The 13,409-nt window shown below is 53.2% G+C and overlaps 2 protein-coding genes across 3 annotated transcripts in view; one reads left to right on the forward strand and one right to left on the reverse strand.

Annotated features, from left to right (window-relative positions):
* Positions 1-3,631: 3,631 nt before the first annotated feature.
* LRIF1 (ligand dependent nuclear receptor interacting factor 1) lies at positions 3,632-10,875 on the reverse strand. Of its 2 annotated transcripts, XM_025894564.2 has the most exons (5): positions 10,816-10,875; positions 9,145-9,545; positions 7,384-8,830; positions 6,115-6,393; positions 3,632-4,938 (listed from the first exon to the last, which is right to left on the reverse strand). In XM_025894564.2, exons 3-5 carry the CDS (start codon positions 8,815-8,817, stop codon positions 4,483-4,485), a joined length of 2,169 nt encoding a protein of 722 aa, XP_025750349.1. In that variant the 5' UTR covers positions 8,818-8,830; positions 9,145-9,545; positions 10,816-10,875; the 3' UTR covers positions 3,632-4,482. The 2 variants fall into 2 exon arrangements, with proteins under 2 accessions (XP_025750349.1, XP_025750348.1); XM_025894563.2 differs by lacking the exon at positions 9,145-9,545 and having other exon boundaries at positions 10,816-10,873.
* UBE2T (ubiquitin conjugating enzyme E2 T) overlaps positions 10,331-13,409 on the forward strand; it is a 19,327-nt gene continuing 16,248 nt past the window's right edge. Inside the window, 1 exon segment of the mRNA XM_029965874.1 lies at positions 10,331-10,469. Coding sequence (XP_029821734.1) covers positions 10,331-10,469 — 139 coding nt within the window.

Here is a 13,409-nt window from a genome sequence, read left to right on the forward strand (position 1 = left end):
CCAACCTCCAGGATTCTGGGATTCTCCTGCTGTGGACGGTCCTTCCTTCTGCCAGTCCTGCACTGGAGCTGGGGAGGGCTGAGGCACAAACACCCTGGAGACCCTCAGACTCCTCCAGGCCCTGGGGAACCAGGTCTCCTGTTTCCTCCTGGAGGAAGGACAAGTCTTCCTCTTCCCCAGTCTTCCTCTTGCCACCAACAGAAGCTTTTCTGTTGCCTTGACATCCCAGGCCAGGTTCAACTCCACCAGAGCTCCACCTCTCCTGACCTGGCCCTGCCTGCTCAGCCCAGCTCTCTGTTCTCCTCCCAGGCTGCCTGTCCTTCCTTTCACCCTCTGGAGGCTTCATTTTCCTGCTGGAGTTTGTCCAGCAGCCCCTTGTTCACCCTCCCAGGTGTTTTTGTCCAACTTCCTCCTCCTTGGGCTGCATCGCTCCCAAGCCTGGAGGTGACACTCAAGTGTCAACCTCGGGCTTCTCTTCCCTGCAGGGTTTTGTCCCAGGGGACTCCGCCCGGCAGATCCCTGCAGAGGCCAAACTCTGCTCTCCCAGAGCCCAGGGCAGGGTTTGCTGTGCCCTCCTCGCTGTCCCAGGAGCTCCAACTCCACCATTCCACGTTCCCTCAGCCCCTCCTGCGGGTGAGCACGAGGTCCAGCACAGCCCTTGCTCCTTGTTGGCTCCTCCACCTCCTGGAGAGGGAATTTATCCCCATCGACACATCCCAGAACCTCCCGGGTCGATTCTGCCCCTCTGTGCTGGGTGGGTGAAGCCCCTCTTGAGGGGGTTTGTGGACATGACACTGGTGGCTCCTGCCTGTCCAGGGCCTCCTCCAGGGGGTTTTCCTGCACAGACCCCAAAAGCCACTCCCAGTTGCTCCCAGTGCCTGTGTCTGGTTCAGTGCTGGGCTTGCCTGTGTCAGGTTTCCGGTGGGATTTGATCCTCTGGAGGGTCTTTTCCAACCTGAACGATCCTCTGGGTGCACAAATGTCTGGGACAGGCCTTGGGAAGGGCTGTGGGGGGTTGTCCCCAGCTGAGTGGGGACACCAGGCCAGTCCTGCCCAGCTCGGGTGACCTTGGGCCCGGCCCAGCCCCAGCTTTGCCCTCCAGCCTGTCCTGTCCAGCCCCTGCTGCCCCCTCTGCTCTTGGGACCCGAAACTCCCAAAAGGTTTTCCACGGATTCTTCCGGAGTATTTGCTCAAGGGAACAGTTTTAATTCATAGCCTAAATCCATGGATTTCATCAGTACTTGGAGTTGTCCCAGTGTGGAACTGCAGCACCTCCTGCCCCCAGGGACTGTCCCTGCGGGGGCACATTCCCAAAACTCCTGTTCCTGCTGGAAACTCTTCACGGATCCTGGGAGCCCAGGGATGAACAAGGGCAGGAAAATCAAACCCGTGTTGCAGACAATGAGTCCAGGTGAGGAGCAGCTCCAACAACCTCCAGGTCTTGGCTCTTGGGAGCCCCTTTCCTCCTGTTGGAGCAACTTTTCCCCCTCAGAGGGGCTTCTCCTGGCTCTCAGTGACTCTCCCAAATTGCATGGACGTCATTCCAAGAAGGCTCCTCTATCTCTTCCACACTTGGCTTTGCTTTGTCCTTCTGATCTGCACCAGTTTTCCAGGATTGGATTGGAAACAGCCCATTCACTTTTTTTCCACCAAATCCTACTGGCCACGTTCCATCCCAACCTCGCAGGGGGGATTCTTCTCCCAGTTTTCAGCATTTTAGGGAAAACTCGGGCCAATGGACCCCTCAAGTTGGGCAGAAGAGCTTCTGGGAGGCAGATGTTGTGGAATGTCAGTGCTGGAATCCTCCAGGGAAAGGAGAGGGAAGGAGATCTTCGCTTCATTAAATTTCTTTGGAGACCTTGGAAAACAGGGGGAAGACGTTTGTCAGAAGGCACCAGACATGAGGCTGCTTCCACCTCCTTCCTCTTCACGAGGCTGTTCCCACCTCTTCACATCCTGTGGGATGGAGTCGGTGTCCTTCCAGCATCCCAAAAACTGTGTCTGGGATGTGGGAGTGACATCCCCATGTTTGGAGCAGCCATGGGACATCAAGGATTCCTCCTCCTCCTCCCACTGTGTGACCCCAGAGCGGGCTGGGGACAGACCAGGACTCGGGATGGACCAGAAGGTGGGTGGACGAGCTGGGAATGGATGAGAAGTTGGGGATAAACAAAAAGTTGGGAATGAACAAGAAGTTGGGAAAGAACAATAAGTTGGGGATGAACAAGAATCTGGGGATGGACGAGAAGCTGGGAATGGACCAGAAGTTGGGAATGCACAAGAAGCTGGGAAAGAACAAGAAGTCAGGGATGGACAAGTTGGGACTGGACCAGAAGTTGGGGATGGACACGAAGCTGAGATGGACACAGCCAGGACCGTTTTCCCAGCCTGATCCCAGGGATTTTCCAGGCCATCCGAGGTCCTGCTCAGCAATAAAAGCCCGATGGCAGCAGGAGGAGGCAGCGACATTTTCGGTCCCAGGATTCCTCTTCCCAATTTAACATCACACACATGGAGAGCCTGGAAGTGGCCAATCCTCTGCCCGCTGACAGCACAGGGATCCAATTCCTGATTTGGCTTTTCCAAAGTGCCTTTGGCTCAAGCCCCAGCTCCATGGGTTTGTCCTTCCCCCCATCCCATGGGAGGGGAGCGTGGAGGCAGCCTGGGATGGGCCAAGGTCAACCACAGAGGGAGCATTCCCACCTTTCCCACAGAACTGCTGACTCATTTCTGACAGCCTTGGCCAAACCTGGGCCTCTCCCACCTGTCCCGGGAACAGCAGACAGGAATTGTCCTCACTGGCTGCTCAAAACCCCACATTTTCCCCCAAATCCCGTGGAATTGTCCCCTTTGCTTTGCACATTTACCACTGTGGGTCCCACACCTGCGGTGGCCACAGAACTATGGAATATCCCGGGTTGGGATCAGAGTCCAACCGCTGGTCCCTCCCTCAACCCTTGACTGTCCAATTCAGCCACATCCTTCTCTCTCCAGCCCTTCATTAAGTGTTTAATTAATCTGCTTTCCTGTGCCCAACTATGGGATTTCTGCCCCAAAACTCTCTCTGCACACACGATGACCCCGTGGATGCCCTGACCTGCTGGCCCCACCACTTCTCCCTCACAGAGCAGCTCAACCTCAACTCCAAGGGTTTGTTTCCATCACTCACCTTCCTCCCTCACCCTCCACTCCGTGCCTGCTTTTCTATCCAAGCTCTCCCATCCCTGGAAGTGTCCAAGGCCAGGCTGGACCTCAGTCTGGTCCAGTGCAAGGTGTCCTTGCCCACCTTGAAATGATCTTCAAGGTCCCTTCCAACCCAAACCTGGGATTCTTCAGAGCAGGGACTTCCTTTCCCTTCCCCCTCTAAATCCACTGGAGTTTTTCCCACTGTCAAGACTCACAAAAATCAGGGAAGATGGGGCTGGCAGAGCTCTCCAGGACCCACCTCCACAGCAACACCCTCCACCAACACCCTGTGGGTGAGAATTGGATTAAAACACAGAAAACAAGAACGAGAACAAAACACAAACCCGGTGACCAACGACCTGGCAGGGAGAGGAACCAGCAGGGGTTGGTGTTCAACATAAACCAGAAATGGACAAAGGGAAAAAAAAAACAGGGACAAATTCTGCTGGGAAAAAATAAAAAGTTCTTAATTGTTGTCAGAGAGAGGGAGGAGCTGCAGGAGGAGCTGCAGGAGCCAAAGACACGGACAACAGAGGGTGGGGGTCCAAAGTCATCCCACCCCACACACCAACCAAGGGACCATCAGCTGGGGGTGGCAAAAGCCACGTCCAGGAACAACAAATCCAGAGACACCACCAGGGATGTTACAGACACCACCTGGGGCTGAAGAAATCATTACTGAGAGAGTTCTGGTTAAAAAACCCACAGCCCACCCTCCCAACTGGGCAAAGCCCCACATTGCACAGCTGGCCAAGGCCTTATAAAGGCTCACAGGAACCACAGGGAGAGCCAGGGCTCCTTCTCCAGGGTTTGTATAAATATCTGCACTGTCACTGCCTGACAGTCCCATTCCCACATCCCTTAAATACATCCAGTAACCCACGGAGCGCTCACAGCCTTCTGCCTGACAATTGTTCTCAGGGATTCACAAAATGAGTTCCCAAGGATTCACTGAAAAAGTTCTTAAGGGTTCACAAAAAGTTCCCAGGGATTCACCAAAAAAGTTCTCATGCATTTGAGGAGAACAACCCAAAGCACATCCACAGCTTCCCAGGGGCTTCCCAGCCTGCACCAGGCCCTGGGATTGCACAATTCCTTTGCCAGCCCCAAACCTGGCCCTGTGCTGATGGAAACTCCGCTGCCCACGCCGGGCCATGTCCCAGGGCGGGATCAGACGCTCCAAGTCTCCCATTCCCAGCATTCCACACGGAATTCCAAACACACCCACAGCCTCGAATTCGTGAGGCTGCTTATTCCACTGGGGGTTTCTCCCTGGAAAGGGGGCCCGGGGGGGTCTCAGCTCTGCTGCATCTCCCTCCTCATCTCCTCCAGCGCCGCCTCCCTCTCCCGCAGGAGCTGCTTCAGCCGCTTGATCTTCTCGTCCCGGATTGTCTCATCCAGGTTCGGGGGAGCTGCCGGGAAAGCGTCGTCCCGGAAGGAACCTTCCAGAAGGGAGGGAGCCCCTCCGGGAGCCACCAGCTCTGGGATCTCCGAGTCCGTGCCGGCGCTGCCCGCCGGGGGTGTCCCTGGCTCCGAGGCCCTCCCTTGGGAAGCTCCGGAGGATCCCGTGGGAATGCTCGGCTCCGGGGAGGCTGGAGGGGGTGAAACGCTCCTTGGAAGTGCATTGGTGGTTTCTGAACTCGGGCTTGTGGAGGATCTGGAGGAGTTTCTCCTCCTCTTCCCGCTGTCCGACAGGGGGGAGGATCTGATTTTCCTTTTCCTGGTCAGATCCTCCTCCGGATCCGCGATGATCTGCACGGGCGGGAACAGAGAAAAGGGACACGTTTCTGTCTCCGTGCTTTTCTGGCAAAGATTCCCAGTTGAAAATTCCAGACCACTCAATTCCCTCCTGGAAGGGGAAGGGCACTGCACACCCACCTAGGCTGGGCCTGCCCTTCATCCCCTGCGGCTGCTCAAGTTCTTTGACAAAAACTTCCCCATCTGATGGGAAAATTCCAAACGTACCAGAATTCTCCATGTTTAAATTTCCAAAAAGCTCGACCCCAGGAGATGTCCATGACCAGGGGAAATTCCTCTCAGACATCCCATTATTTAAATCACAGAATTATGGAATGGGCTGGGTTGGGAGACACCTTAAAGCCCATCCAGTTCCACCCCCTGCCATGGGCAGGGACACCTCCCACTATCCCAGGTTGCTCCAAGTGGCCTTGGACACTCCCAGGGATGGGTTTAATCTTAAGAGCAACTTTAAATCTGCTCGATTTTAGCACAGAATGAGCACAACCTGAGAGAAGCTTTGGTTGGGTCAGGCAGGGTCCCACAAAAAGAAATGCAGGACACTGGCTGAACTCTGGATGGACAAAACCCTTCCCATGCATTAGGAGGGAAGTTGCCCCTTCCAGGAACATCCAGCCAAGTTCTCCCAGTGACAAAGGACAAAGTTTATAAGGATTTGTAGCTCTGAAGGCTGGGCAGGTCCATGAGTGAATTTAATTTAATAAATTAGTTCTAATTTAGTTCTAATAAACCCACAGCCTTGAGATAATGGCACTTGGCTGATCTCAAACTCAACTGATACAATTTTTAATTAATTATAAACTATGTTAATCACAAAATTATCCTTCCATCCCTCTGCTTGTCCCCCCTACACTGCTGGACAAACACAAGGTTAAACACAAACCAGGACACAGAGGCCCCAATTCCCACCAGGACCATCCCTGGCACTGTCCAGCCACCACCAGTGAGGCCAAACTCCCCCAAACCATTTGTTGCCCAAATTCCCTCAGTGGAGCCCAAAAATGAGCACAAAGATCCTCAGGTGGTGCTCAGAAACCCCAAACAAGTCCTAGGAAACACTGTCCCAATGATTCCTGGTGAATCCAGGGGTGGGAGGCTCCCAACAACCCCCAGCCTTGCCCTGGCAACGCCTTCCCAAGGGTTTTTAGCCCTGAAAAGATTCCCAGGTACCTTTTCCTCTGGAACATATTCCTGCAGGCAGTTCCCTATTTCCACATCCAGGGAGGATGAGCTGCAGGAATTACTTCTCCTTTCCAGGCTGGCACTGGAACAGCCTCTTTCCTCTGGATTCTCCCAGGAGTCCTGGATCAGTGGGATTCTCCTCAGGTAAACTCTCTCCTCCTTGGTGAGCCCAAATTTTTTCCTTAATTCCAAGTACTGCTTCCAGTGGGGCTGCTTTGGGGGTTGTGTTTCCAGCTCTCCCAGGGAATCCATGTGTTCCCCCTGGATCTGAAACACAGAAGCAGTGAGAGAACCATCAGTCCCTCTCTCGCTCTCTCCTTCTCTCCATAAAAATAGATAAAATACAGAAATATGGGAAAAGAGGTGATGGAAGGAGAGGAGAACATTGGCTTTGTCTGCCCCCCTCCAAGAGCCTCATTTAGCACAGAGAATCATTTTGGTAAATTATACTCATTATCACAGGTCTAACACTCATTAATTACTTAAACCCCCATTTTAACCCCCTCCCAAAACAAGGAAAATCCATCATGGAACATCCAGAAGGCATCCAGTCCAACCAGCAAGCACAGAAATCAGAGGAGCAACAAGAGAATTCCTTGTTCTACACCTTCCAAGTGCCAGAGGAGGAGGAGGGAGGAGCAGGCAGTGCCTCTGCTCTTTACAACCCAGGGCCTGGCAAATGTAGAAGCTGAAAGCAGCACCTTTGCTCAGCTGTTCCTCCCTGAGGTGAAAGGAAATGCAGAAATAAACTGGATTTCACCATTTCTCAGGTGAGGAACAAGCCAAAAAGGAGGTGGGTCCATGGGAGGAAAGAGCCTGGACCTGCCTGTGCCCTGCCAGGAGCACAAACTCTGCTCTTCCAGCTCGTTTTCCTCCTGGGAAGCTGCAAACTTCTCCTTCTCCACCTCACATCCCACCTGCAACCCAAAGCTGTGCTGGGAACGGGTGTGGATCCACCTTGGAGAGCTCCAGTCACCACCAGCCTCCCTGGAGCTCCAGATCCCAACAATTTATCCCAGGAGGGGATAAAACCCATCTTTGCTGGGCCCCTTCCTCTCCTTCCTGCATTTCTCACTTGCACAGTTCAACTCAGTGGGGAAAACAAAGACCATTTATGGACCAGAACCAACTCCAGGTCGGGATCCCTGGGGACAGAAATCCATGAACTCCTCAAGGGCCATTTTGTCACTTCAAACCCCCTGTCCAGAAGACTGGGGGGGGGGGGGGGGGTGTTTAATTGGTAATTAATTAAATTACCTTGGGCCGGTCTGCACTGTGAGCCCGTTCCTGCTCCCCCTGGGGTGACACAGCCCCCGCTGCCCTGGGCAAGGAGTGACTCCTGTCCCTGCCATGGTGCCCCTGTGCCCCCCCAGCCGGGCCCGGGGTGTCTCCCATGGGTGGAGCAGGGCAGGGATGGCCCTGGATGGCCCCAGGATCCTGCTGGGCAGCACCAGCTGGCACCGGGGCCACGGGGGCGGCTCTGGAGTCGTTTGGGGAGGAATGTTGGGGGTCTGCCCGTGGGTTTGGGTCCGTCTGGGCCAGCAGCAGCCCTCTGCTCTTGGACAGCACCAGGTTGACCACTTGGCTGGTGATCTGGTTGACAGCAGAGGAGTCCACGCGCTGGGGCGTCTCCTTTCTGAGTGAGGGCTCAGGAGAGGAGGGGGTTTGTCTCTCAGCCTGGGCTGCCAGGATGTCAGAGCCCCTCTTGGCCAGCAGATAGACCTTCCCGTTGTACATGACCAGGGCGTTGTCCTTCAGCGGCGTCAGCTTGGCCTGGCTGGCCCCGGGCCCGCTGGGGCAGAGGGGCAGGACGTTGGCAGAGCTCATTCCCAGGTTCCTGGCATCCGACAGGGTTTTCAGGATCTTGGAAGCCACGTTGTTGGAGGATTTCACGGGGATGAGGCACTGGGTGAGCGGAGTGGCCTCCTGCACGATCCACTTCATGGGGGCCTGGCGGCGCCGCGGCCCCTCGGCCGGGCCAGCACCAGCCCCCTCTGGGGCTGCTGCCAACAGCAGGGCTCTGGGAGCCTCGGGGCTGCTCCGGGGGCACAAGGCCTGCATCCACTTGGAGAGGGCCTGGGGGGTCCTCACGGTGTTCACCGGGGACACGTAAATCACCGTCGGCATCTTGGAGCCGTCGGACGCAGAGGTGGCTGCGGCCGCCAGGATTTTCTGCTGGATGGCCGGGGGCAGCAGGGACGCCGGGACAGACTTCACCTCGGCGTCAGCCGGGATCTGCAGGTGGTGGCCGGAGGGCAGCACCGGGGGCTTGCCGGGGTTCTGTGCTGGGAGAGGGTTTGTGTTGACCACCATGTAGGCTGTGCCGCTCTGGGGCGAGGAGCCGGGCACGGCCATGTCCTGCACAGAGCCCCTGCCCTGCACACTGGCACCGGGAACCAAGCCCTCCTTCTCAGAATCTGCCCTGACACCCTCCTGCTTGTCTAACATCCTCGTAAGAATGATCTTCCCGGGATTAGGAGACTGGAAGATCTTAACGGATGAAGGTGCAGCGGAACTGCCGAGCTGGGTCTTAAAGGTAAGATGGACAGGGGTGGAGATGTTCCCTGCAGGGCTATTTGGCATGGCTGGAGCCTGAACTAGTGGCACAAAGCTTCCCGAAGGTTTGGAAATGGGGAGTAATTTCAGGAGGTTTTTTCCATCTGGTCCCGTGGTCTGAAGGACTCGGTACATGCAGCCTGCGATGCTTGACAAAGAGAGGGGAGAGAGAGAGAAATGAGAGGCAGGGTGAGTGAACACAGCACAGACACTTCAACTCAGCAGCAGCAGGGACCCGCACCCCCAGGGCCACCCCAGGAACCAGACAGAGCTGAGCTTTGGGAGTTTCAGGAGCCTCAGGAGCTTCAGGAGCTTCCTCCTGCCCTGCCCACGGAACATTCCGGGTTTGCATCTCCCACCACCACAGACTGGCTGGAGACACTGCCCAACTCCTGCCCCCCCAGCAGCCAGAAATGGCATCTTTTTCAGCTTAAAAATATCTGAAAAGGCCCAAGGAAACACCTCACGTTATCCTCCTCTTCCCCTCACAAGGAATTACTCTGAACACGAAAACATCGCCTCCTCTCCTGTCTCCCTGTTACTGTTCATATCCCCTCGCGGTGCTGGGAACTGAAATTGCAGGAAAGCTCCAGGAAACCACAAGGCAGATTAGTTGCATGGCAAGATGGAAGCAGAAATTACTTCAGGCACACACAAAAAAACCAGGAATTCAGAAGCAGGACACATTTACTTTGTGGGACAGGGTGGAGGTGACCAACTCCCGCACCCATGTTGCTCATCCTTGAGACACAGAAATCAAAGGTGGTTCATCCTCAAAGAGATGGAAAACCTTCAAATGCCACCAGGTTTTGAACATTTTTGAGGACAGGAGGCTCAGTCTGGGAAGGAAAAGGCTTCAAAAACTAGGAGAAAGACATGGAAATAGCACCAGGGACACCGGGAGAGGAAACAGAGATTTTATGCAGGTGAAGGGACTCAAACCAAGAGAGTCTTGTCAGAACACGGGTCAAGGTGGGACTGCTTCAAATGCCAGGATTTTGGAGTCCATGGCAAGACAGAGAACCTTTCCCACCCCAAGGGGGTTTTCCTGAATGCAGGACCTCCCTCAGGAGCTCCTGGACTCTCGGGAGGACAATCCCACGCCCAGAGCACTGCGAGCCAACAGAGCCGCCCTTGTCGGGAGAGAAGGGACCAAAGCACTGGGAGCTGGTTTCCTGGTCCTGATAGATCCAGAAGGATTAAAGGGCAGAGCTGCCAACCCCACCTGGAGTCACCAAGGGCATCAGCTCCACCCCACAGAGTTCCCACACCAATGAACTCCCGGAGAACACGGATTTGGGATCAGTCCCGGCCCCACCCGGGTGACACCAGGGCTGTTTCTGCCTCCCTGGCAGGGAGCTCTGGAATGGCTTTTTCCCTGTCCTTTGGGCTTGGAACAGTGCCTGGGAGGTCTTCATCCCATGTCCCACTGCTGGATCTGCTCCAGGAGTCAGCCAAGGCTTTGCCTTTTCCCACCAAGTGTCAGGGATGTTCATCCCAAGGCTGGACAGCTCCTGCTGCAGCCCGGGGGTCCCGTGGGATGACCAAACACCCCCCACTCCTATCCAACCAGACCCTCCCTCCCTGTGACCTTGGAATTAACCCCCACACCCAATATTTTGGTCCAGAGCCTCATTTCTGGGGCACAATGTGTGAGAAAGGAGACTCTTCCATGAAGGATCGGATCTGTCTTTCACCCCCCAAAAACTTAAAGAAGGGGCAGCAGATCCCGTGGTTCTGGGGGAAGCTGGGAGAAGAAAATGGAGCTGGATGTTCTGGACTCAGAAGTGAGAGATGAGAAGGAGCAGCACTGACAGCAGGAGTTTGGCTCAGACACAGAGCAGGCAGAAATCCCAGTGTGGCTGAACACAAGGAAAGCAGAAAAAGGGGATTTTGGGAGCACTTGGAACCTCCCAGCACGGCTGACAATGAATGTCAGCAAGATCAGCAGCTCCTGGGCAGCACTTTGTGTCCTGTGCTCTGGATCTCCCAGGAATTCCTTCCCAACCCCACGATCCACAGCCTCGACTCCCCCTCCATCAGTGAGGATCAACACCCTGATAATCCCAGAGGGATTTTCCAGCAGAGTCCCAGGGAACCTGCTGGTCTGGTAGAGAGCAAAGAGGCACTTACCTCCACCCCAACTACCTAGGGCTGCAAAGGGGCACCAAGGGGCAGGAAAACCTCCTTCCTCCACCTGTCAAAGCAAGGGGACACCTCTAACTGTGGGCAGGAGGGAGGGGGAGATCAGAGGGGGCAGTGAGGAAAGCAGGGAGGGAGGAGCAGAGCAGCATTTCCAGGGCAGGATCTTCAGCGGGATCCCAGCGCTCCCCACGGTCCCGCCCGGAGCCACTTCACCTCCAACGGGCTCCAAAACCTGGGACTGACCACGCCACAAAGAGGGACTGGGGAGTTTTGGGGGGGGGTTGATGAGCCCCAGCACTGCAGAAGGAAACTCTGAGCTTTTGTGTGTCCGTGGAAAAGAGGGAGAAAGCCCAGAACGGCAACTGTCTGGGAAATCACAGGGTTGGTGCTCGGACCTCGGGCACTGGAGAACCACAAAAAAACCCAAAACACAAGAGAGAAGGGGAGGGAAATGTTCCCTGAGATCCTGAGGAGTGGAATTCCCACTCGAACCTCTCCAGAAGAGGAAGGGAAGGACCATTCCCAACATTTTTGGGGGCGTTTAAATGGAAAATGTTTCGTTGTAACAACCTCACACCAGAAAGGCTTTCCCGGGAAACACAAAGAAATCACCAGGTTTCAGGTTACCACAACAAAAATAAGGCATTTTCACCATTTTCACCCACTTTTTGAGTGATGAAGAGGAGAGTTAAAAGTTATTTTACTCCAGTTTTCAGGCCACTGTCAATCGGAATTGATGGATCTTTAAGAATCCCTTAATCTGAATTAATGGATCTTTAAGAATCCCTTCAGCAGAGTGAAAAAAATTCCACTTAGATCCCCTTTTTAGGGGGATTATCAGATTGGATCCACTGGGTTTAAGATCAAGTTAATTCCTTTTCCTAAGACAAAAATAATAACAGGAATTCTGTTTTATGCCAAGTTGTCCTTGAGGATGTTTCTCATCGTTCCTGGAGTTTTCTTTCTCCTCTTCATCCTCCTTCCCCTCCCTCAGCTCCACAGAATTCCTGTTTTCACCCATTTTATTGCCTAAACTCCTCCTGTTGTTCATCCCTCTCAGTAAAGCAGCATGAAACACAAAATACCGAGCATTTAAACTTCCATTCTCTGTCCCTCGTGGTTCATTAACAAACATATTTTGGGATATTTCCAGGAAATAAGAACCATTGATTTACCCTGAATAAATTCAATCACCAAATCCAACCCACCAGGATGTGAAATCCCAGAGAGATCCCAGCTGTGTCACCAAAAATAAATCAGATTAAAGAGACAACCTGGCACAAATTGCAATTTTCCTGCAGAGTCGCCAGAACAAATGATCCCTCCTGGAAAAACAGACACCTTCTCTCCCTGCCAGATGTTGGTTCAGACCCAACTTTCGCCTTCCATGGATGGGAATAAATTATCAGGAATTTGAGCCACTCCAGAGGAACCACCAGGGTTTATTTGACTGGGACCAGTTGGATCCAGGAAGAGGCAAAATAACATTTATTGTAAATTGGAAAAGCACCCCCAGGGACAAAGTGGAATTAGTGGATTGGAGTTTGTATCTAATTATTTTATAAAAGTGTATCCAATCCATGGATTGGCTGAATATTGTACTAGTAGTAATAATAATAATAATAATAATAATAACAACAACAATAATAATAATGTAACTACATACTTATATTATATTTATTTATATATCTATTTTATATAGCTGTATCCATTCCACATATTGGTTGAATATTGTAATAAAATAATTATTAATTAATAATTAATAAAACTATTTGAAATTTATTAATAATAAATTATTAATTTATAATTATTATTGTGGTTATTTTATGTATAATCACTGTAATTACTGGGGGCCCCTGGTGGTCAGGATGTGGTGCTCTCACCGCCGCGGCCCGGGTTCGATTCCTGGTCAGGGAACTCTCCCGGGGCAGATGGAGCTCACCAGCCCTGTAAGGCCATCCATCTCAGAGAAGGTCACTCTAAACAAACCTCACTGCCACCGTCCCAGCTCGCTCAGCCCCCCAGATGAACCTCAGGATTAAAGGGAGGGCTCAGTTCAGCACACGCTGTGTCTCACCTTTCCCAAATCTTCACCTGCGGAGACCGGCCATAATTATTATGGCCACACTATAATTACTGTTATAATTACTAATAATTGTTGATATTCCTACTTAATAAAAATAATTTATTGTTATTATTATTATTCTCCAAAGGACATCGGGATGTGGATGTTGAATCCACAAGAATCCTGACCAGAATTCCCCAATGCCCTGAGGTTTTCTCCTAATCCAGAAGCTTCCAACAATGGCACAAAAAGCACTTTGTGTTCAACAATAGTCGTGTCTGGAGACTCCTCCAGCTCTGTGGGATATTCCCTGGGAGCAGAGAATTCCAGGATGTGCCAGGAAAGGCTCCCTGGGCTCAATCCATGGGCAGATCCTGCTCCAGCCACAAAACCCTCGGGAGAATCCAAGGCCATCCCAGGGCAGCCCCAAACTCACCCCAAACACCTCCTGCAGAATTCCAGGGACAGGGAAACCCATCGGGAGCCAAAGCAGGGCCGAGCCACCAACCCCCCTGAG

Source organism: Manacus vitellinus, unplaced genomic scaffold, assembly GCF_001715985.3.
Source record: "Manacus vitellinus isolate BGI_N305 unplaced genomic scaffold, ASM171598v3 scaffold_121_pilon, whole genome shotgun sequence".
NCBI lineage: Eukaryota > Metazoa > Chordata > Aves > Passeriformes > Pipridae > Manacus > Manacus vitellinus.

Bases quoted from the DNA above. Each gene is read 5' to 3' on its own strand.
- LRIF1 (XM_025894564.2), bottom strand. From the start codon at position 8,817: ATGTACCGAGTCCTTCAGACCACGGGACCAGATGGAAAAAACCTCCTG. The intron at 6,394-7,383 runs GTAATTTAATTA...TCTGTGTTTCAG, and splicing joins ACAGTGCAGACCGGCCCAAG to ATCCAGGGGGAACACATGGA. The intron at 4,939-6,114 runs GTACCTGGGAAT...CCGCCCGTGCAG, and splicing joins AATATGTTCCAGAGGAAAAG to ATCATCGCGGATCCGGAGGA.